At 37.6% G+C, this 25,000-nt stretch overlaps 3 protein-coding genes across 4 annotated transcripts in view; 2 read left to right on the plus strand and 1 right to left on the minus strand.

The window, feature by feature from the left end:
- The window catches only part of TFAM (mitochondrial transcription factor A), a 13,692-nt gene extending 8,008 nt beyond the window's left edge, over window positions 1–5,684 (plus strand). The window contains exons 4-6 of the mRNA XM_043012634.2: window positions 805–1,009; window positions 1,323–1,447; window positions 4,215–5,684. Of these exons, the coding sequence (XP_042868568.1) occupies window positions 805–1,009; window positions 1,323–1,447; window positions 4,215–4,311 (427 nt within the window). The 3' untranslated portion in view covers window positions 4,312–5,684. The remainder of the gene's footprint in view (window positions 1–804; window positions 1,010–1,322; window positions 1,448–4,214) is intronic.
- Window positions 4,627–9,673, plus strand: LOC147469996 (uncharacterized). Of its 2 annotated transcripts, XM_086545959.1 has the most exons (3): window positions 4,627–5,227; window positions 6,725–6,749; window positions 8,993–9,152. In XM_086545959.1, exons 1-3 carry the CDS (start codon window positions 4,627–4,629, stop codon window positions 9,015–9,017), a joined length of 651 nt encoding a protein of 216 aa, XP_086402085.1. In that variant the 3' UTR covers window positions 9,018–9,152. The 2 variants fall into 2 exon arrangements, with proteins under 2 accessions (XP_086402085.1, XP_042868567.2); XM_043012633.2 differs by lacking the exon at window positions 6,725–6,749 and having other exon boundaries at window positions 8,993–9,673.
- Window positions 9,674–18,467: 8,794 nt separating this feature from the next.
- LOC122250909 (uncharacterized) overlaps window positions 18,468–25,000 on the minus strand; it is a 16,442-nt gene continuing 9,909 nt past the window's right edge. Inside the window, exons 10-15 of the mRNA XM_086545767.1 lie at window positions 24,129–24,567; window positions 20,763–21,089; window positions 20,307–20,419; window positions 19,788–19,920; window positions 19,570–19,602; window positions 18,468–19,264 (exon numbers count right to left, since the gene is read on the minus strand). Coding sequence (XP_086401893.1) covers window positions 19,218–19,264; window positions 19,570–19,602; window positions 19,788–19,920; window positions 20,307–20,419; window positions 20,763–21,089; window positions 24,129–24,567 — 1,092 coding nt within the window. The 3' untranslated portion in view covers window positions 18,468–19,217. The remainder of the gene's footprint in view (window positions 19,265–19,569; window positions 19,603–19,787; window positions 19,921–20,306; window positions 20,420–20,762; window positions 21,090–24,128; window positions 24,568–25,000) is intronic.

Consider the following 25,000-nt stretch of genomic DNA (forward strand, 5'->3'; position numbering starts at 1 on the left):
ATATTATGTATAATTTGTATATATTATAAAATAAACAAATATATATATATATATATATATATAATATATATATATATATATTAAGTATGGATATATATATATATTTAATATATTTATGTATGTTTATAAATTATATATGTATATATATATATATGGTTGTATATATATATATTATATAATATATATATATATATATAACTGTATATATAAATTGTATAAATGTATATATATTTGTATATATATTATATATATATTATATATATAATATATATATATATATATGTCTATATATATATTAAGTATTATCAATATTTGTTTATGATATATTTTAATATATATATATATATATTATCAATATATTGATATATATTAAATATATATAATATAAATATATGTATATATATATGTATATATATAGATATATATAATATATATATATATAATATATATATGATATATTTATTTATATATATATTTTTATATATATAATATATATATAATCAGATATTTTCCATATATATAACTAATGTACATTTATAACTTTAGAAAGGATGTGATAGTGTGAGATATTAATAACTGAAATAAGGTCTTGTCCTTGAGGTATGTTTATTTCAAATAAGATTTGCACAACAACTTGTATGATGAAGGGATACACAAAATATAAATTATATTACAGAATATATCCAAATCTGCTTATAGATTCACGTAATTTTTATATATCCAAACAATATTTACAAAGACTAGAAAGTTAATTTAGAATATATCCAAATTAAAAAATAATGAATATAATATTTCTCCCATTAGATACAAGGAGTACATGAAAAAGCTCACCCCACAGCAGATTGAGAGTATGAAGGACCTCAAGCGGAAAAGATCGCAAGACAAATTGAAACGGCAGATCAGGAGAGACAAAAAGAAAGAGACGGAAGAACTGGGGAAGCCGAAGCACCCTGGCAATGCCTTCACCTTGTACCTGCTCTCCTTGGACCGAGGGGAAGCTCCTCTCAAGGTGAGGCTTTTGTCCTCTTAGGCTTTATGTTTGAATTTGGTGTTTAAAATTTTACATGATAAAGACATTGAGTGTGTTCGTGTACGTGTGCGTGTGCTTGTGTGTCTGTCTGTCTGTCTATTTGTATGAGTGTCAGTTTGTTTTTTTAAAAGATCAGCATTTACAGAATGCACACATCTAATAAATAGCTGAATACAGATTGGATGATGATAATCATATAAGATGCTAAAGACCAACAACATTCATCTTTGCATCAATCTTTCCTTAATCATTTAGGTGAAAGAATAGGAGCATAAATCACATTGTCTTTCAGGAATTCCTTACTGGTGCTGCTAGCAGATGGCGTCGTCTGCCAGAGGAGGAGCAAGAGGTATTTCGTGAGAGAGCGAAGAAGCAGAGGGAGCAGTATGAGCAGGAACTCAGACACTGGGAAGCCAAGTAAGGGGTCTTCAATTATTTAGTATGTATTTGGTTGATTTTATCATTAATATTGTTATTGTTATTGTTAGACACTGGGTAAGTTAGTTGTCTTTAATTATTTAGGGTTTTCTTTGTAAGTTAGTTGTATGTGTTTGTCTGTGTTTAAGTATTTGTTGTGGGTCTGTTTAGAATGTGAGTACATGTTGTTTTAAACTGTTGTTGACAGGGTTGTTGTGGCTCCAAATGGTCTAAACAGCAGGATATTTCAAATGTGTAAGCTTAATGCCTCATGCTTTTCATCCGCTCTGGCCACTGCCAAATGCTATGCGCCTGATCACCCGGTGCACTAGCCAGATGGAAAGCTGTGACAAAATGTCTTGTCCCTGGCAGCTGCTATTGCCACTACTGGACGTGATATCTTGTCACTTGGCATTAATGGGTTAAGCCCAAAGTGTATTTATTGTATGACTCTGAAGAAAAGGGCAATGTTGGTTTTAACCCATTCACGCCGGGGCCATTCCGGCTTTGCACGGTCGCTATACCGAGGTTTTCGAACGCATCATCCGAACGCTTCGAGATTCTCGGGCGCACGGGACGCGAGCCTGTGCTGCCCGCTCGCTCACCCTGAGCGCCAGCCTTGGCCAGATATCTCGTCAGCGGCGTCGGACGCGAAAACCACGAAACGTGTCAGCATGTTATCCGGCGTGAGTGGGTTAACTCCTAAAAGCTGAATTATGTTATGATTTTTTAAATTTCACTAAATTCTCTTTGGCTTTTCAAGATCTTGAATTTACACAAGAAAATGTATATTTCACTGCTATTTATCAAATGCAGACTGCATAGTGAGTACAGGGTGACTCTTCACATTCACAGTTACCCCTCAGTAGGAAGGAAAATGTGAATAAGATCCATGCCTATAAAACACCAGCATATAGAACATGTAAATATTACAGAAAGAGAGCAAAAAAAAGAACATGTTTCTTTATAGTAAACAATGGGATATTCGTGCTGATGTATGAATGGTAAAAAGGCAGTAATATACCCTGAGGCAACATTAAACTGAGGCTTAGGGAGAGGAGGGCCTAATACGGGCATGGGAAGATGGTTTTGATAAAGTGTGTGTGGCTGGAGGGAATGCAAATAAAGCACAAATGAAGCAATAAAGAACATGTTTTGTCACTGACCACAATAGAATATCTATCTAGGAGTATGAGTAGTTAACCCGTTAAAGCTGGGGCTATTTTGGTTCCTAAAAGTCGAAATGCCGGGATATTTCTAACACATAAGCCTAACGCCTCAGGATTTTCGCCCGCACTGGCTGCGGCCGAGCGCTGTACGCCCGATCACCAGGCCAGGAGGATAGCCATGACGAAATATCTCTTCCCCGCCGGCTGACCCTGGAACCGCTTAACGTGGTATCTTGTCACCCGTCATTAACGGGTTAACCCGTAAAGCTGGGCTATTTGGTCCTAAAAGTCGAAATGCCGGGATATTTCTAACACATAAGCCTAACGCCTCAGGATTTTCGCCCGCACTGGCTGCGGCCGAGCGCTGTACGCCCGATCACCAGGCCAGGAGGATAGCCATGACGAAATATCTCTTCCCCGCCGGCTGACCCTGGAACCGCTTAACGTGGTATCTTGTCACCCGTCATTAACGGGTTAAAAGACAATGATATACTATAATGCAACTGTATCATATGCTACGGAAGAGTATGGTGTGGGGAGAGGGTGGGTGAGATAAAGGAGGAAGGGGGAGTTCCCTGCATCAAATATGCCATACAGCACCAGAATTACTGTTTCACACTCACTATGTTTCATTCAAAAGAAAGAAAAATGAAAAGATATAAAGGGAACACAGCTGTCTGACTGGCTGAGAGAGAGATAGGCCTCCAAGGGGCATGGTGATATGGGGCTGCTATATTGGGTGTGGCTTGAGAAACCTAGCCAAAGAGTACTAGAAATAGTAGCAGACATGCCATACATCCCATTCATAACCAAAAAAAAAAAAGGCATCAGAAAAGCCCACTAGTTATTTACAGCCTTTCCACAATAGTGACGGACAGGACTGATGCACCTAGCCAGTTTTCATCATGAACATGGTGGATAGGAATTTAGGGTTAATATTTAATGGAAGTTTTGCTAGTGATAATGTTTCTTTCATTTAATTCACTTTGTTTTATTTTATTTTATTTCACTATCAAAAATATTTTGTAATGATTTATGGTTACTTTATTTGATCATGTTTCTATAAATGCAAAAAACAGTACTGGATTTGAATACCATAAAAAATATAAGTATTCATTGCATTAAAAAGATACATGGTATTTGAACAATTGAACTGAATATTTAAAAATGTGTACATACATGCACTGTTTAGTTTCAGTAATTTTATGTGCTTGATAAAGTATAAGAGAAAATTGAATAGACTTTATGACATGTATTGTTGTATAGTAAAAAGAAAATTACATATGCTGGGACTTAAAATTGGGAGCGTATTTTTTTAAATAACCCACTCACGACGAGATTGCCACATTGAATGTCACAATGCCGGGGCTTTCGAGCGCTTAGGCCTAAATCAATTAAATGGCTGGCACAATACTGTGCCGCCCGGCCACTGGGCTTTTGAATGAGCGGTACAGTACTGTACCACCCGTCCAGAGAGGGTTAAACTTGTCTAAAATCATTCAGTAGATTATTCATATCCACCACATCTACAAGTATAACCAAGAAAAAAAAAATCAAGAAAGATTTCATAAACTCATACTTTTACACATACATTCTAGGATGATCAAAAGCGGAAGGGCAGATCTAGTACGTCGACACCAGCAGCTGGAAGACCTGAAGCACACTGCCACTCACCGTCGGCACATTCAAGAATAGGGATTCGCATCAGGTGGTGCTACGGGAGAGTCAGGGGTTCTGGACAGATCTCCGAAGCGAGGGAAGAAAAGAAGCCAGGAGAAGTTAGCCGATAGTCAGAATGTAGTTAGGGAGAAGGGCGTCTTGGTAGGTAAGAGAACTACCAAAAGAAAGGAATGTCTGAGCAGCACGGTTCACGGAAATAGTGAAGAGGTGAAGGAAGACGAGAGAGAAGTGAAAGTTACTGTAAAGATTGATTCATCGGAGGGAAAAACAAAGAGAGATTATCCAAAATCAAAACCTGAATCCATAAGGCTTCCCCCTAGGGTTGATAACATGGAAAAAGAAAATGCAATTGCTTCAGGAAAAAATGACAGATCTGATAATGATTGCTTACACTCTGGGCTCTTCCCAGAATCACCTGAATGTCAGAGAAATATCCAGGTTATGAAACCAGGAGATGGTAGTTATTTGGAGTCCTCAAATGCGACTATAGTATCTAACAAACGGCAAGAGTTGGTAGAACATAACATTTTTCATTTGAGCCATAAACATTTTCCAGTGAACAATTGCACTGAAACTGTAAATATTGAAATTGTTTCTGATGGAAAACCTGAAAGGCTTGCTTCAACAGTACAAGATTATTCAGAAAATCATTCAGGAATAAAATCACCAATCATCATACATCCAAATGAGAATCCTTTAAACCACATGAATCCAGAATATGTACATGTAAAGAATATTTATCACCAAGACCCATCATATTCAGTGCTTAGTCCACTGTCAACAAACATGGCTATTATACCTGGTAATGAACACTCAGGAAATGTAAAGAAATGTACAAGCAGTCTTTCTCCAGTGTCGTCTGCTCCAGATGTAGCATCAGATATTCTTGTTCTTGAAAGCAAGGACGCAAGGAGTGATGATGTCGAGAAAGGTAACCCTCATGTGCCTTTACCTTACAGAATGCATGAAGACCCTAACATTAGTTTGAGAGAGTATGAGGATGGTGCCCTAGAAGATAGCCTTATAAATAATTTCACAAACTATGGTCTTTGTCAGTACTGTCAGTCCACAGAGAAACTAGAATTAAACGGAAGAGTCATTAACCTCCCAGAAGTGGATGAACCTCTTCAAGAGAGTAGTTACCTCTCCACTGAAGCTGTCATTGCTTTCCGACATAACATGCCTTATCTACAAGGATTAGAAGAGGCCTCCTACCATCCTTTACTCTCTCGTTTGACCGATCGAGAACTCCATTTTGATCTTTGCAGCAGCTTTCACATCTGGAATGCATTTCGAGTTTTTATTGCTGGTTTTGTTATGTACCTTTTGATTGATTAAATGTAAATAACATTTTATGAATTTTTATTCAAATAAATAAGGAAATTATAGTATCTGCTATATTGTTTGTTTTTTCTATTGTTATACAGTATTTGGTTAAGTATTAACCCAATAACTCTGGGTGTTTGTGCAAGGTACATGGCCATCTGTCCAGACAGCCCTCATAAGTGCTGTTTTTCCATACTTTGTGATCTATATTAGCCATTGGATAGGCAAAGAACCTGATATACTGATATTTGATGTATAGGCAATGGCTTTATTATTTTGTTGGTGTGCTGGTGTGCTGAGATGCCCAGGGGATAGTGCTCTGGTATTATGCTAGGGGAATGAACCTGCCCTTGGTACTGACCCCCTCATGTGGTTATACTGGCTGGAGAACCTAAAGCAACTTGACATATTTATAATTATCAATATCATTCACGTTAACCAGTAATGTGTGTATACACTTTGATCAATGTACAATCTGCTCAGTGCACCTTTCATGGCATGAATATCTTGTCATCTGTCACTATATTTAAATCATGACATGACGTGCATGCTACACATGGACATGACCACTGATGCCATAGTAATAATGTCTTGCCACCCAGAGTTATTGGATAAGATACATATATTATTTGACTTGTTTATCTATGTATTTTCTTTATATAGGAACATCTTTTTCCATTTTTATTTTATTCTATGCTTTTTGTATTCATTTATTTGTTCTCTCATAATAGTTTGGAATTTACATTTTTATTCATTAAAATGTAAAAATTATCCCTCAATTACAAACTGTGGAAAAGCATCAATCTTACTATTATCAGAGTTGATTTTCCTTCATTAGTGCATGACAATTAGCTTTTAACTTTTGGCTTTTGGATTGACTGACCACTTACAAATGATTTGCCGCCCTTAAGTCAAGGTCATTCATGACAGTGGCGATAACAATTTAAGATGGTTTGGATCTATATGCAGAACCAATTCACAGGGTTTGAGCATCAGAGAATTTGATTGTTTAAATTTTTTTCCTACTACTAACATCTGATGCTGCTTCTTATATGTGTATATGTGTACAATTATGTTTAAACTTTTTTTTCATTATGACTAGGTCTGCACAATCTAAGGATGAATATGTAAGTAATAAGAGACATTTACAGTATTGGTAGAACTGCTAAAAAAGTTTATATTATAATTTTACATTTTCACACTGCAAGCATCACAAGTATTACAGTAAGTCTCTGGCCATAACACTTCATAAGTAATGTAGCAGATAGAACTAGTGACCTCCAATATGTTCATAATATTGGCAGCTGTAGAGAAAGTAATTATGGTCTGCTTCTCTATTTATAAAAAATGTAAGTAAATTTACAGCAATCATGCTCTTATATTAGTAGTGTATTTTTTTTATTCATAAAGTTGTAAAGTAATGTTTTAGTTATTTTCCACTTGATTTATATATAAGGTGCCGTTCTGATTCATACTTGTAATACATAGAAAAATGTTTTCTTTGAGAGCTTTCTCCAACCATAAAGAGATTACTAAAGGCATTATTGTTTAATTGTATCACATTGTTAACAGTTATAATTCAGTGTTATATTTTAATCTTTAAGAAGTAATATAGATTCATCAGTAAACTGTTTCTGCTTTGTTTGGTCCAAGAAAACTCATGATCATACATAGTTATGAAAAATTAACCAACATTACAGCAATGATTTGGTTCATGTACAGAACATGAAGGCACTATTTTTCTTTATACAGTTATGCTAAGGACTGTCTTAGGAGGTGTGAATGAGGGTTAAACATTTCTCAGCGCAAGATATATATTTACAATTTATGTAAATCAGTGTCAGTGACACAACTTTCAACTTGAAAATATTCTCATTTACACTTTCTATATTTGTCATTATGAAGTTTGTTCCAGCATATTTAGTGCCATCAGATAAAAGGAAAATATATTATTTTTGTAATTATTGCCAATATGGCATCCTTAGATATTTCTTTTTATAATAATATTGCTATTAGATTAGTCTTTTTTTATAGCTAAGGGAAAAGATTCAAACACATTACACTGATGCATTTCCAGCTACCCAGACTCTGTAGTATGAATGTCTACTTATGAATTGGGTTTGTAACTTTACTACAATGTTTTTTTTTATTTCTATCTATTATCCCAAGGTTATATTTATCTGGGGATTTGCATTTATATTTTGTTATGTAGTAATTTTTTATTTATTTAGGTTTATACTACAGAGGCATTCATTTAAAAATACTGAATACCAGTTTGATATAATGCCTCAGGAATATAATTACAAAATAGGTTTATTGAAAGTATGAGACAAGACAAGTTACCTATGTAAGAGTTTAAGTGAGAAGCAACATTATGATATTTGAAAAAAAGGTAAATCAGTATTATTTACATAATTGTTTTCTTTTAGACTCTTAGGAGGAATCCAATGATATTTATTTTGTAAAAAGAATAACTATATTATTTTAGTAACTGAACAATTGTTCTGAATCAGAAAAAACTTTTATTTTCTACATTTCCACAAGTTTTAAGTGTTGTAATTACAACAGTAAGCATTACAGATTAACCTGAATGATATGTAATGTGCTTCATTTTAGTATTTGTAATAATGCCACAAAGATTCTCATGCAAGTTTACACTTAGCATACTGTCATATAGTAAAAAACATGCATTATTATTTTCTTTACAGCAAACCTGATAGCACAGTGTCAAAGTGATGCATAAATATTATTTAACCCTTAAAGAACTCTAGTCTTGCTCATCGTCAATCGGTGCCAATAATCAATTGTAATATTTTTAAGTAGCATCATGTAGATTTTTACCTATGGATTCCAAAAATGCAGCTAATTTTTTTATGATAATAGAATTAGAGCATGTGCATTTGAGATCTTTCCTCATGTTAGATATATATATAATATGTAGCATGTGCACAAATAAAGTGCTCAATTCTTTCATCTTCTGGAATGCTTTAGGCAGTGCCATCTTTGCCTGACTGATACCCTGTCTAACGTCAACTGTTTTCCAAACAACAGATCCAAATGTTCTCTTTGTTTTAAATCAGAGAACGAAAGGCATTTACAATCAGAATGAAATTAAGAAACCACTCCAGAGGTAGACCTTTTTGGATATGAAGTTAGCAAAAAAAACAAGATATATATGAGTACAAAAGAAATCCCTCATGCTTCAATATACAATGAGGTTTTGACTTTATTCAGTGCTTTTAAGTCACTTTCAAATTACATAGATTGATATAAAGAAACACAACAGTTCTAACCTTTATTTTGACTTACAATCCAGCTCATTAATGAGAGAAAGAACTCTTAGCATTTCTTTAAAAACTTCTCCTGACAGGCTGGTGGTTGTGGATCTTTGCTGATGGCTGGGCAGATATCTGGATGTGGCTGGAAAACCTACTTGATGAAATCTTCCCTCCAGCTCATGGCATTCAGGAAGAAACACCAGATAGCCCAAAAGAAAGGTGTTCTCACAATGTGAAGAACAAAAGCTAATCTGGTACATCCATGGTTTATCTTCCTGTTCTGGTATTTATGTTATGTGGCCATATTTTCCAGTGTGCTAGTATTCCTCATCTGTGAAGAACTTTTGTGCCATGTAACTTGATATCCATTAGTATCTCTATAAATGAGGGGAGCACTGAAACGTGATGAAGACCATATTAACCCTATCCCGACGGGCCCAGTGATAAGTGGAAACCCCCTATGCCGGGCCTATGCAATATTGCATCGGGAAAGTCACACTGGTGCGTCGCCCCGTCATCGGGCATTTAGCCGTGTCACACGGGTGTGATGCACCGTCATCAAAATGTTAAGGACATTATTGTCTGTTCAGCTTAGCAGGAAGAAATGTAGTGTCAAATTACATTAAATAAGTTAAAAGCCAACTGTCTTTGGAAACCAATGAATGTTTGTAATCTTTTGCTTGCAATGTCCTCTGAGAATGAAAATAAGTTAAGTGATGATTTTTCTTTCTTTGTAAAAAGTGTACTTCTTAAAGTAATAAAATTGAAAATTATTTAGTACATTATTTCTTGATATACTTATTCATATGCAATTATTACTGTATTTTCTTTTTTATGTTTTACCTTTAGAACAAGGAAAAACTCTGCAATCAGTCATCTTTTGTAAAATAAAAGTGTATTATGGAAGATATTCATCTAAGGTAAGTGCAAATACATGTGTTCTTGCATCTGACTTCTTTCTATATGTTTAGAAGAAATATACTTGCAAAAGACAAACAAGAGATAACAGACACACCAATTAGGTTTTGCATATCTAGTTTCTGATACCCAATTATCTAATTGTTAAAAGTCATAAGAAGAGATAATTATTTATCAAGAACAAATGGAGAGGGAGGAAGGAAAGTGGGACACAGAAGTAAATTTAATAATATAGAAGCCTTTCCATCATAATTGGTAATACTTTACTCCCAAAATCATAATTGTCTCATCCAGTTGGATGAGTCTGTTCAGTTACGAAGAAAAAAGAAGGTCAAGATATATTGTTTCATATTAGCGTGTAGGAAAGGCTATTTCGTTCTGCTTTCAAATATGTAATTCATATTGGTATAATATTTCAATTAAAGCAGATGTCTTTGCTAAAATGTTATGCTGATGTGCTGTTTCCATTCTTCACGAACTCCTCAGGTATGGTGGCTGTCAAGCCTAAGAAACTGCGGGATTATCACCTGTCAATCAGACCGCGAGCAGCGCGTTTGTATGGGAAGGGAAAGTGGATGACCACGTTGAATATCCCTTCATGTCCAAATAGCTAAATAAGATGGCCAAAAACTCCAAAGAAATGTATACGTCTTAGTCAGTTTGTTACATTGTCTTTCATACTTTCATACATTTCCCCATATGCCACTCAATCTTTAGGCTAGTTGATTGGGGCAAAGTAATTATTTCAAGTCTGCCAGAAGCTTCAGAAAGGAAGAGCAAGGGAGGGAGGGAGAGAGAGGACGAATGAGTGAGCAAGAAAGAGTGAGCTATTTGTAGAATAGAGAAGGATATCATAATATTTTGGAGGAGACTTTTCTTCACACAGGAGCAAGGGAGGTATGTGTTAGTTCAGATAAGCACCATAGCCACCCCCATCCTTACGTGTGTGTGTGTGTGTGTGTGTGTGTGTGTGTGTGTGTGTGTGTGTGTGTGTGAGTAAATCTGTCTATATATATGCATGCATACATACATGAATTTGTGAGGTTGTTGATCCCTCTCCCTCTCTATCCTTCCATTCCCCCTTCCCCTCTCTCACCCTCTCTATCCTCCCCTTCCCCCTTCCCCTCCCTCTCCCTCTCTATCCTCCCATTCCCCTCCCTCTCCCTCTCTATCCTCCCCTTCCCCTCCCTCTCCCTCTCTATCCTCCCCTTCCCCTCCCTCTCTATCCTCCCCTTCCCCCTTCCCCTCCCTCTCCCTCTCTATCCTCCCATTCCCCTTCCCTCCCTCTCCCTCTCTATCCTCCCATTCCCCCTTCCCTCTCTATCCTCCCATTCCCCCTTCCCCTCCCTCTCCCTCTCTATCCTCCCCTTCCCTCTTCCCCTCCCTCTCCCTCTCTATCCTCCCATTCCCCCTTCCCCTCCCTCTCCCTCTCTATCCTCCCCTTCCCCCTTCCCTCCCTCTCCCTCTCTATCCTCCCCTCCCCCCTCCCCTCCCTCTCCCTCTCTATCCTCCCCTTCCCCCTTCCCTCCCTCTCCCTCTCTATCCTCCCATTCCCCCTTCCCTCCCTCTCCCTCTCTATCCTCCCATCCCCCTTCCCCTCCCTCTCCCTCTCTATCCTCCCATTCCCCCTTCCCTCCCTCTCCCTCTCTATCCTCCCCTTCCCCCTTCCCTCCCTCTCCCTCTCTATCCTCCCATTCCCCCTTCCCTCCCTCTCCCTCTCTATCCTCCCCTTCCCCCTTCCCCTCCCTCTCCCTCTCCCTCTCTATCCTCTCTTTCCCCCTTCCCCACCCTCTCCCTCTCTATCCTCCCCCTCTCCCTCTCCCTCTCTATCCTCCCATTCCCCCTTCCCCTCCCTCTCCCTCTCTATCCTCCCCTTCCCCTCCCTCTCCCTCTCTATCCTCCCATTCCCCCTTCCCCTCCCTCTCCCTCTCTATCCTCCCCTTCCCCCTTCCCCTCCCTCTCCCTCTCTATCCTCCCCTTCCCCTCCCTCTCCCTCTCTATCCTCCCCTTCCCCTTCCCTCCCTCTCCCTCTCTATCCTCCCCTCCCCCCCCCCCCCCCCCTCTCCCTCTCTATCCTCCCCTTCCCCCTTCCCCTCCCCTCCCTCTCCCTCTCTATCCTCCCCTTCCCCCTTCCCCTCCCTCTCCCTCTCTATCCTCCCCTTCCCCCTTCCCCTCCCTCTCCCTCTCTATCCTCCCCCTCCCCTCCCTCTCTATCCTCCCCTTCCCCCTTCCCCTCCCTCTCCCTCTCTATCCTCCCCTTCCCCCTTCCCCTCCCTCTCCCTCTCTATCCTCCCCTTCCCCCTTCCCCTCCCTCTCCCTCTCTATCCTCCCATTCCCCCTTCCCCTCCCTCTCCCTCTCTATCCTCCCATTCCCCCTTCCCCTCCCTCTCCCTCTCTATCCTCCCCTTCCCCTCCCTCTCCCTCTCTATCCTCCCCTTCCCCTCCCTCTCCCTCTCTATCCTCCCCTTCCCCTCCCTCTCCCTCTCTATCCTCCCCTTCCCCTCCCTCTCCCTCTCTATCCTCCCCTTCCCCCTTCCCCTCCCTCTCCCTCTCTATCCTCCCCTTCCCCTCCCTCTCCCTCTCTATCCTCCCATTCCCCCTTCCCCTCCCTCTCCCTCTCTATCCTCCCCTTCCCTCGATCCTCATCCATTCCCCCTTCCCCGGTCCCCTCCCTCTCCCTTCCTCCTTCCCCCCCTTCCCCTTCCCCCCCTCTCCTCTCTATCCTCCCCTTCCCCCTTCCCTCCCCTCTCCCTCTCTATCCTCCCCATTCCCCCTTCCCCTCCCCCTCCCTCTCTCCCCTCCCACTCCCCCCTTCCCCTCCCTCTCCCTCTCTCTCCTCCCCTTCCCCCTCCCTCTCTATCCTCCCATTCCCCCTTCCCCTCCCTCTCCCTCTCTATCCTCCCATTCCCCCTTCCCCCCCCCCTCCCCTCTCTATCCTCCCTCCCCTTTCCCCCTTCCCCTCCCTCTCTATCCTCCCCTTCCCCCTTCCCCTCCCTCTCTATCCTCCCATTCCCCCTTCCCCTCCCTCTCCCTCTCCCTCTCTATCCTCCCATCCCCCCTTCCCCTCCCTCTATATCCTCCCATTCCCCCTTCCTCTCTCTCTATCCTCCCATTACCCCTTCCCCTCCCTCTCCCTCTTTATCCTCCCATTATCCCTTCCTCTCTCTCTCTCTATCCTCCCCTTCCCCTCCCTCTCTATCGTCCCATTACCCCTTCCTCTCTCTCTTCCTCTTCCCCCTTCCCCTCCCTCTCCCTCTCTCTCTCTCTCTATCCTTCCCCCCTTCCCCTCCCTCTCCCTCTCTATCCTACCATTATCCCTTCCTCACTCTCTCTATCCTCCCATTCCCTCTTCCCCTTCGTTTAGCTCTCTATCCTCCCATTCCCTCTTCCCCTCCGTTTAGCTCTCTATCCTCCCATTCCCCCTTCCCCTCCCTCTCCCTCTCTATCCTCCCATTCCCCCTTCCCCTTCCCCTCCCTCTCTATCCTCCCCATCCCCTCCTTCTCTATCCTCCCATTCCCCCTTCCCCTTCCCCTCTCTCTCCTCCCCTTCCCCCTTCCCCTCCCTCTCCCTCTCTATCCTCCCCTTCCCCCTTCCCCTCCCTCTCCCTCTCTATCCTCCCCTTCCCCCTTCCCCGCCCTCTCCATCCCCCCCTTCCCCCCCTCTCCCTCTCTATCCTCCCTTTCCCCCTTCCCCTCCCTCTCCCCCTCTATCCTCCCCTTCCCCCTTTCCCCCCCTCTCCCCTCTCTTTCCTCCCTTCCTTCCCCTTCCCCTTCCCCTCCCCTCCCTATCCTATCCTCCCTTCCCCCCTATCCTCCCCTCCTCCCCTCTCTATCCTCCCATTCCCTCTTCCCCTCCCTTTAGCTCTCTATCCTCCCCCCCCCCCCCCTTCCCCCCTTTAGCTCTCTATCCTCCCATCCTCCCCCCTTTTAGCTCTCTATCCTCCCATTCCCCCTTCCCCTCCCTCTCCCTCTTGATTCCCCCTTCTCGTTAGAGATATATACTTATATATATTCATATATTGATATATTTATATATAGATGTATAGATATATTGCTAGAGATATATGAATATATAATATATGTACCTATATTTAGAGATATAGATATATTTAGATATTCATATTTAGATATAGATATTTATAACATTTTGTTGTTTTTATAGATGGATATTTGTATTTATATATTTGGATATTTGTGTGTGTGTGTATGGGTATTTGCATGTATACATATGGATATTTTTGTGTGTATATGTAGATAATTATTTTGATTATATGTATATATGGATATGTGGGTATGCGGATATGTGGGTATGCATGGAGATTTTCATGTATAGATATGGATATTTGTGCGAATGTGGATAATTGCTTGTGTGTGTATTTGGGTGTGTGTATATTTATATATTTATATATTTATAGAATTATAGATTGATATATATATATATATATATGTATATATGTATATATATATATATGTATATATGTATGTATGTATGTAAATACATACAGAGGAATTTTTTAAATAATACACACCTGATTTTAAGGAACATAAACTAATAAATGTATTTAGTTTGCATGAAGACAATATGGCTTTACCATTGTATTTCAATAAAATCTCTATTTTTTTTTCTTTCTTTTTTATACAAAACATACAAATAAAGACTCCGGGTTATACACACATTACTTTATATTGGCACCAGAATGAAAGGACATTAAAAATTTTAAAAATCCAGTGTGAAAGATAAAAAGATGAAAATCAAGACATGATAAAACAAGTCCTTTAAAGTAAACACTAAAGCGCTATCTAGAACCGCAAAGGTTTCAGAAACATCATAATAGTATTAATAATAGTAATAACAATATCAGTAACAATAATAATAAAAAATAATAAATATAAAAGGGGAGTACTGTAATTCCAGTCAAAGTAATTAAAAAAATAATTGGGGTGACTATAATAATATTCCTATTGTTTGACATTATCATGTAAAAGAGATCATTAACTTTAACATTCAGCACAGTAAACAACATTAATTTGCAGGTTTATAAACAATTTTTCATATAAATGTGTTTGTCCTCGCTTACCTGTAATTTACATGACATTCACTAACATGTAATATTTTATTAGATCTTACAAGAAATCTTACTCTAAGGAGACAAATTCATTTAATTGATTTTCTTGCAAGCCAATGCTTTATGCTTTCCATATTGCACTCACTGCTGTGGCTCTGCTTTATAACATGTATTTTGCATCCTTACTCTATGTACAAAATTGCATAATAGATCAAGCCAAGAGTTTACAACAAGTGGCTTAAGTATCACATCTCTTATTCTATATCCAGGCTTTAAAATGCGTTAAAATTTGACGACCTGCACCAAATCAGACGAGAAATTTGCAGTAGTATTAATAGTAATGAAAACAAAACACTTTTGCATTACTTGGCTCTATTAATCTGCTGGCATAGTGTAAAAGAAGCAGGCAATTTACATAAGACCTGAACATTATCAAATGAAAATTACATATTTTGACATTCTAGAGAGCATATGGAATGCTTCATACTAAATTTCATATAGGACTTTTTTGTTTGTTTGTTTTCTGCAGTATACATATATTTATATATACTGTATATATTGTATATACATACATTATGTATTATATCCTCTTTTCACAAACAACCAGGTACATCTCATTAATTTTACATACATATTAATCACAATATCATGCTTTCTTAGACCCACACTGCTTAATTAGTAGAAGTAATAATAATGAAAAATTATGCAAATATGTAAAGAACAGCTCTAAATAATGTATATTGCTGACCCCACCCCCCACCCCTAAAAATAATAATAATAAAATAAAAAAAATATTCTTTTTAGAATAACAGATGCAATACTCCTGCATTCTTTACCTTCATATGAATAGTCATTTGGCAAGACGTAGATGTTAAAAACAGCATAATAATACAGTATTAAAATAACCATCATTTTCTAGTCTGTCTGTGAATCAGCACTCTTCTTCTCACACAAATTGATTTATCATGTAATACTGAACAGAAAGAATATCATAGCATTAAATGATTGTAGGTACATGAGTATTTATGCAAGTATGAGCGAGCTTTCATATTAATTAAGAATCTGACTTTGAATCATTTTTTTAAATAAGGACTACTTAAATTTAAGCACAATCTAAACTAAAGACCCAAACAACTAAGTACAATACAATTATTTGTGCAATGAGAAAAAGAAGCAAAATTACCAACTGATTTTTACATTAACTAAAATATCCAAAAGATTACAAAGGACAAGCATTCTACAAAATAAATAGCTTAATAGGACCCATTTTATTTTATAAAGTACTATGAATATGCAAATGACCCAGAAAAAAAAAAAAAAAAAATTTGGTACAACTTTTGGTAACAGTCCCTGTGCACAGAATGCATGTAATTCCCAAGATTTATCAAAACTTCTGGCAATGCCATACATAGAACACCCAATACACTCCCAGCCTTAGATAATTTTGTAGATTTATGCTTTTACTTTTCACACGTCTAGACTTTTATCCCCAAAATTTGTCTGTCCCGTTACTTGTCACAATATCTCGTGAATTTCCTACCTATCTCCCCTTATTTGCAAGTAGGTTATTCTCTTCCTGAGCATTTATTACCCATTTATTGCCTCTGACTCTTCTCCTTCTCTCCCTTTCAAAATCAAAGCACTGAAGCCAAAGCAAACTCATAGTATCAACATAGTACATAAATATGCTTTTCTTTACTTTATTTGAGCCTTGAGGTTATGTATTTTATTTACATGAACTGTGACATTTAAAAAAACATAGTTCTATCAACCTTTATAATAAATACAAATGTAATCCCTTCCCCCTTAAAAGTCATATATTGTAACTGCATAAATTATTAAAATAATATCTTTATATCTTTATATTAATCTAATTACAGATTAAAACATTCTGTACCCCCCCACCCCCATCTCATAACTGTATTTCCTGAATATTAAAAAATACCATTAATATGATAAAAAAAAGAAAGATTAAATGATCCTTATGCTGTGTAGAACACCTGTTGATACTAGTGATCCTGTCTAACAATTGTGTGAGCAAAATATACATATTAACCCATTCCCGACGGGGGAATTCTAGCCTAGAATGTCCAAATGCCGGGGCGTTCGAATTATTAGGCCTAAATCAATTGAATGGCTGGCACAATACTGTGCCGCCCGGCAACTGGGCTTTTGAATGCGCGGTACACATGCTGTACCACCCGTCCTGTGTGGGTTAATTAGATTCTTCAATTTCAATATAAAAGCAGGCAAGCTATCAAAAAATATTTTTTGTTCCTCCTCCTTTCTACATAAAGCAAAACAGTACCTCTTTGCCCATCCAAAATGTTCATGGTAAGCTATAACAATAATTAACCATATCCAAAGTCCATTCCTTGTTTAGAGAATCAATTGCCCTTTAACAGTTTCTTACTCACAACTTCCCATGCCATTTATCATATGAGTGTTGATACAACTGCAAAATCAAGAGACTATTATTATATATGCGTTTCTCTATAGGAAGAGAATACATTTTGTAAGTACATTTTAGCTAAACAATATGGTTATGAAGCACCTGATCATAATAAAAGCCCTAGAGTTAAAAAAAAAAATAAAAAATTCTAAGAATCAGAGGCATTTTACATTTTCAACACAACCTTACTGCTCTTTTCACAAACAGACAGACAAACATACACACGTGCAAAAAAGAACCTGCACACAATTACATGTGAGTGTAGCCCCCCATCCCCCCTTACACAACAAATTAAACACATGCATGCACACACATACACAAAAAAACATACATTCTACATACACATAAATCAGTCCACAGTTCTGGTGCCAGAGAATTTGTAACACAGTAAATGTAACTTGCACAAACAAGCAAACACCAATGAAATCTGTGTAACAATTGGAAAATATACATAAAATATTGATAAATAAGCAATAAATGCAAACTCTAACAATCCTGAACTTCAAAACTATACCAAATAATATAATCAACTTGCTAATTTAGTGACTGTTAAACCTCAAAATCACTCTCCGCCTCCAAGATATACTCACAAGCTCAAAACACAAAAAAAGGTGAAAATTTCAAATATGTTAATGAAACCTAATGGAATCTTACAAAATATACACTCTCATCACTGGGTATTTATTCATCATGATTAATATATACAGTAGCATGCTTTACAGGCAGGGTATAGTAAACAATGTTGTACAAATCTGAGGGTGCCACTTTACATTATATGTTATGTACATGTATATACATACACACTGAAGACGACACGAGTGACCTAAAATTTCATTTCGTAAGTCTGAACGAATCAATATCTTCTCCTTTATGAAAAACTGATTTCATAAAAAAAAAAAAAAAAAAAATCCCAAACTAAACTGGGCAAACTCTAGTGTTAACCCAGTGATAAAACTGGTTCATAATGCCATTTCTGGTTTAACTTGTCTTTGAAAGAGAGGAGGGAAGAATAAAAAGATCAAGTAGAATGAGGGTAGTGAAGTGGGAGAAGGAGTGTATAGAAGGAAGGAAGAAGGAAAGAAGAGGAAGGAAGGAAGGAAGGAGGAAATAGGGAGGGAGGGAGAAGAGGAAGGAAGGAGGGAGAAGAGGAAGGAAGGAGGAAATAGGGAGGGAGGGAGGGAGAGAGAAGAGGATGGAAAGAAAGAAGGATGGAAGGAAGGAAAGAGGGAGGGAAGGATGGAGAGAGAGAAGAGAAGGAGGGAGGGATGGAGAGAGAGAGAAGGAGGGAGAGATGGAGAGATAGAGAGGAGAAGGAGGGAGGAAAGAATGGAGAGAGAGAGAGGAAAAAGAGGAAGGGAGGGAGGGATGGAGAGAGAGGAGGAAGAGGGAGGGAGGGACAGAGAATAAATGAATTTTGCAAAAGCAAAAGCAAAATTCTGTTGACAACAATATCTACAAAGACCACCAACAATATTCCTCTTGATTTATGAACCTATAAAACTTGCTCATATATAAAAAAGTACTTTATAGGCAAAAGTAACTGTAAATAAAAGTGAAAATTTTAGCATATCTTACTATTGTCATTTGATCTATGCTCTTGTATGAAAATAATACAATCTATTCACATGTGACCTTGTCTGAGCATAGACCCTTTCATATAAACTTTTCTGTAACACCTACACGACAAAAGGAAAGTCAAACATAAATAGATATAAGATGTCAAGAGCTTAAGGTAGTATATATACACAAACTTAGAAGATATAGCAACTGCTGAAATATTTTCTATATTGCTGAATACTTTCGTCTACCAGAACAAGACATTCACAAAATATAGCTACTTTCGTCATCCTCGGGGTTTTCAGAGCCGCCAAGGATGGGTCGCTACTCCTGAGATTCTCTTTCTTCCGTTGTCTCCAGATCTTCTGAAGCTGAAAGAAACATGGCACAATGTTCGGTGGCTGATAGGTACATCAACGTATTTTCTTATGTTAGAGGACCCTTGCCAATAAAGGCATGATGGTAAAATCTAGGTTTTAATTTTGAAACTACTACCTGTTATTATACTAAAAATATATTATCTTTTTCTTCTGTTCTGCTTATATGTTTCTGAAGTAGCTTTGAATAAGGATTTAGATGGGAGTTCATATTCTAGCATTATTACTTGTATATACAAATTATATTATGATTATATTTCAAAGACAGAAACACCATACATTCATGACAAGTCTCATACCTGAATTGCTATTGGTGTCAGATGAGCTCTCCGCTGAAAAAAAAAAAAAAAAAAAAGCATTTAAAAAGAGTATTAGTAGGGAGAAACCATCTTATTAAAAAAATGAAAATCTATTACCATCTCTTATTACATGACTAGACTAACTTAAGGAAAAAATGATATATCACATAAATAAAGAAAAAAATAAACTTTGCTGACAATAACAATAAGCTACTCACTACTAGAGGGGTTGTAGAAGAGACCAGTTGCAGGGTCCAGCTCTCCCACAGGTGGCATAGGACCTTCATCCAGATGGCTCCCAGGCAGTTGGCTAGCTAGGCCTGCCATCAGACTTGCCATTGATGTTGCCTCCTAATGAGAAAATATATCATAAGGTTATCACATCAAATCACTGACAATCCCATGTGTCTCTTTCCATGGGATTTTCCAGTGTGTGTGTGACTCCCAACCATGCCAAACTGGGAAATTATTCTACCACTCTACCACAAATCACAGAAACATTCTTGGCTCTTGACTGGGTGTTCAAATATTCTAGTCACAGTTTTCACTTCTTTTAAAATCATTGTTATTGGTTGAAGTCACCAAACTTTTGTATAACCTACCCACCTTACAAGGATTTGAACTCATTCCATCTAAGAAACAATCAATTTAAGAATAAGTATTTCACCAGTGTGACCACATGACCCACAATAACAATTAAGATCACATTAACTCACACTGGAGTTAGGATAGCTTACCCCTCCTTGTTCTCCTAAGTCTCCAGGAGAGTCCAACAATTCTATTCCTGCTTGTCGGAGGAGGTTCCTTGCGGATTCCTTGTCGCCCCGGCCTAGGATTTCTACTGCCTCCTCTGGTGTGCCAAGTTCATGAAATATGAGGAAAAATTTAGAATGATGCAATTAAATATTCCTATTCTCTACCTTTACATCTTACCAAATGTAAAAAATATGAAATATATATTCCAAATATGAAAGAAAAAAAAAAAAAAATGCCCTGAAAATCATATACATACTCCATGGATCATGAGTCATGCAGCTGAATAATTAAAATCTTATGTATAAAATTATCAACAAAAAAATAATAAAAAGAGATATTTCCATCCTCAGGTGAATCGACTCTTCCATTTAGATCGAACAATCTTAGGCTCTGAATCCAACCCATAAACAACCTCACACAATAAAACAGCTGCTCACCCAACATCTGCATTTGTCCTTCGGGCAGGCTGTGTCCCGGGGAATCTTCACTCCCTAGACCCAAGTTCAGCCACTCTCCGTCACCTTCTCCACTGGCCCCACTGCTGCTTCCGTTGCCCCCTCCTCCTTCATTAGCACAGCCGCCACTGCTGCCACTACTACTGCTCACAGATGGCGTGGTAATGACTGCACTTGCCGAGGTTGTAACGACATTAGCCAGGGTGCTCACGGATAGACTGCTTGTGGGCGTCACTGTGTTAGTGACTGTACTGTGACTGGTCGCACTATTCCCTGAGGCTCTTACAGGAGGTGTTCCTTCAGCTGAAACTGAAAGTGAGACAATGCAGTAATACCATTTCAGTGGGGGAGAAAGACAATGCAACTTGGTATGTGATTCTGTTGCTGTGGCTGTGTGTGAGAGAGTATGTGTATATGTGTATGAGTGTGTGTGTGTGTGTGTGTGTGTGTGTGTGTGTGTGTATATGTGTGTGTGTGTGTGTGTGTGTGTGTGTGTGTGTGTGTGTGTGTGTGTGTGTGTGTGTGTGTGTGTGTGTGTGTGTGTGTGTGTGTGTGTGTGCATGTACATGTGTGTTATTCAAAGAAAGAATACTATTAGCAAAGTGTTTCTCCTGCTGTTTACAAAGAAGACATCAGTTAATCTGGATCTATATTAGTGATATTACAGATTACACAGCTGTATTTGCATGGCCTGCATTCATTTACAAATTAAAAATTTAATATAATTATATAATTATTATATATATATTTATATATATATTAATTTAAACATATATATATATATATTTATATATTATATGCCATATATATATATAATAAAATTTTAAATATATATATATATATATATATATATATATATATATATATATATATATATATGTATATATATATATATATATATATATATATATATTGTTCACATCAAGAGTACCAAGTATTTCTAATATCCTTGAACATTCTTTTACATTGAAACTATTGGAATATCCCTACAATGCTGTACTTTATCAATCAACAATATTTTTTTTTATATTCTACAATCCCTATAAAAAAGGTATAGGTGTAACAAAATTTTCTATTACTGTTGTACTTAATACCAACAACAAAATTACTTATAATATTTACCCAAACCTTTATTAATTTTCCAACGCCCAAAATGCAACTTCACATCTAAAATAGACTACATATTTTTAAAAAATTTCCATATTATCATCCCCCCCCTTCAATATCAGTAACAGAAACAGAACTCTAATAACCACAGGAAAGAAAACCAACACAGTTCTAAGTACATACAAAACAGGAGACAGATCACCTACTAACAGCATACTGGACCATGGCAGGGAACTTTCCTGCTGCGAAACTATCCCTTTGAATGACCTACACTTTGCCACCTCTAGGCGAAACCTGGGAGGACTAGGTAAGACCTGGGTTAGAGCTGGTCTTGCTTGTATCAGCAATCACTGTGTCTATTAGGCTACGCTACAAGGCTAGGATACGGTGAGTTCTATTTGATTACAGGATGCTTGGATTAGTCTTGTTTTTATTAAAGTTTTATGAAAAAAAAAGTGGGGAGGATGGATAGATTGGGAGGAATAAAAAAAGTTCTTTATAAAAGTTTTTTTTTCCCTTTTCTTAATAATGTAAGAGGAAAATGATAAAGGAGGATAATAACCTAAACTATAGCTTAATTTAAATTCTGATTATGATTAAGACTGATGTAAGGCTAGGGTAACTTGGTAGACTAAGATTTAGATTAAAATGAATAATCTCCCTATATGCCATTTATAAAACTGTTACCTTACAGAAGAGGCCAATTAGGATCTGAGGAGTATTAATAACCAATGGTTACATAGCACCATGAGCTTTCACTTTTATCAATGGTAATTTTACTCATCCCAACACTACCTACAATTAATGCTTATTCCCAAACCATAGTTCCTTAAATATACCACATAAAATCCAACAACTCTCTTTTCCCTCAAAGCTTATCCACCCTATGTTTACAATCATTCATTCCAGATATACATAATGAAACAAATGATCAACAAAAGTACGAATGACTTACTGACTTAATGCTGCACTATTGTCCAATCATTTCAACATTTCTAAAATATAATCCTTTAGTGACTAATGGAGGACACTGACAAGACCACAGGCAACCCTGAACCTAACCAACTATAAAATTAATATAACACGGTCAATACTGCATAGATCTGGCTTGTACTTCTTGCCTTCAAAGCTAATTTATAAATAGTAGATATATTAATTACCTAACAAACTAAATAAAATTGAAATATGTTTTTTGCTACCTATCACAAAAGACATGTAAAACATTCCTATGCCTCCAATTGTTGGTGCACAAGAATCAACAATCATAAGACCTCTAACGTAACCTCTAATGCATGAGGAGTCTTCCTTGGAGGTGGCTCATGCTTCACATATTTAAATTTGAATAAAGCAGAAATACTGGCAGATAAACATCACAGGCAATTGGATGTTCAAATCCAAACAGCAACTACTGAAAGTTTTTCTTTGTTTTTTTTTCTTGAAATTCAACATAAACCAATGACATGACAAGGGCAGAAGAAGAAGAAGAAGAAATGATGAATGCAGAATGTGCGAGACCATTCCTTTTCAACCGCTTAATAATGGCAGATCCAAAAATAGTCCAACATTGTTGCTTTAAGTTTTGCTCTAAATTTGGTCTGGGCTTCATCAGCTTACACACAATATTAAGATAAGTTTTAGCTGAGGTTAAGAGGGGGGGGGGGAGCAAATAAAAGGCAAAGTTAGAAAAAAGAAGGCAAACAGATCACCATAGTCTGAGTATGGCTATTGCTTTTAAGAATACCTGCAAGCAAACTTCATGTACAATGAATCTTAGTCAAACAGAGTGCCTAGAAACACAACCATGTATGTTTTCTTTATATGTGATAAAAAAGGAAAAACAACAAGCCAGATTCTTCTGCAAATGCAAAACGGGGAAAAATAAAAACACATTTCCTAATTCTATGAGCATTATAAAAATATGATAGCCACAGGTCATAATCACAAGTAGAATGCCATAATGAAAAAAGAAATTTCATACTTTCACAGTCCTTGCTTTCAATTTCATACTTAATATATACATATATCTTTTATACCTTTTATCCATCACATCAAGGAGCTTAATAAAGCTGTAAATTAAACTCTGAACAGGCCAAGAGTATCAAAGAGCAATGCAACAGTTTGGGTCCCAATTCAACTGCGCCAAGTGATTCGCCCCGAGCATCGGAGAGAAAAAATTTCACCACAAGAACTCAAACATACTGGCATGTTCCTAGGCACTTTAATCAAGGAAAAGATACTGACTGACAGACTGGCTGACTGTTGGGGTGGAAGTTCGAGTAGATGTTGCCAAACTTGCAGAAGTGGATTCTGTCCCTGAGAGAGATGGAACCGAGCAAGAAGAAGGAGGGACTCTTGGGGTTTCCCCCTCATTGCTGCCTACGTCATCGCCACCACTACCACCAGCTGCGATGCTCCCACTACCAACACTACTTGGTCCGCCTGCACCCAGTATACCTGTTGCCTGTAGGATATCTGCCAGGGCATTGTTGTTGCTAACAGTGCTGCCCTCCGGACTCAGATCTACCACGATGACATTGCTCTGGGACGTTGGGGTGCTGCTGCTGCTGGGGGTCACACTGGAAGCCGTCACAGTCCCCCGTGGGCCGGCCGGCTTCTGTAGGACAGTTGTGCTGCCACTGCTGCTGAGGCCCTTCCCGATGGTGATCTTTGTAGGAACATCCTGGGGGTGATATAAATGATGCCTTTAACCCCTTTATATTTTTACCTCTTTCTACTTTTTTCATTCATTTAAGATGAAGAAAAGAAGTAAAAATTGAAACTAAATATATCACAGTATGATTAAAAAATAAATAAATTTAAAATAATAATAATAATAATAATAATAATAATAATAATAATAAATAAATAAATAAAAGAAAAGGAAAAAGAAAAAAAAAAAAGGAGAAAAGGAAAAAAAAAAAAAGTATATATATTTATATATATAAATACATAGATATATATATATATATAGATGATATATATATATATACATATATATATATATATATATAGATAGATATATATATATACATATATATATTATATTATATATATATATCCTTTATATATACACACACTTTTTTTTCTTTTCTCCTTTTTTTTCTTTTTTTTCT

This window comes from Penaeus japonicus, unplaced genomic scaffold (genome assembly GCF_977035675.1).
Source record: "Penaeus japonicus unplaced genomic scaffold, GWHDUDI00000001_assembly GWHDUDI00000017, whole genome shotgun sequence".
In the NCBI taxonomy this organism is placed as follows: domain Eukaryota; kingdom Metazoa; phylum Arthropoda; class Malacostraca; order Decapoda; family Penaeidae; genus Penaeus; species Penaeus japonicus.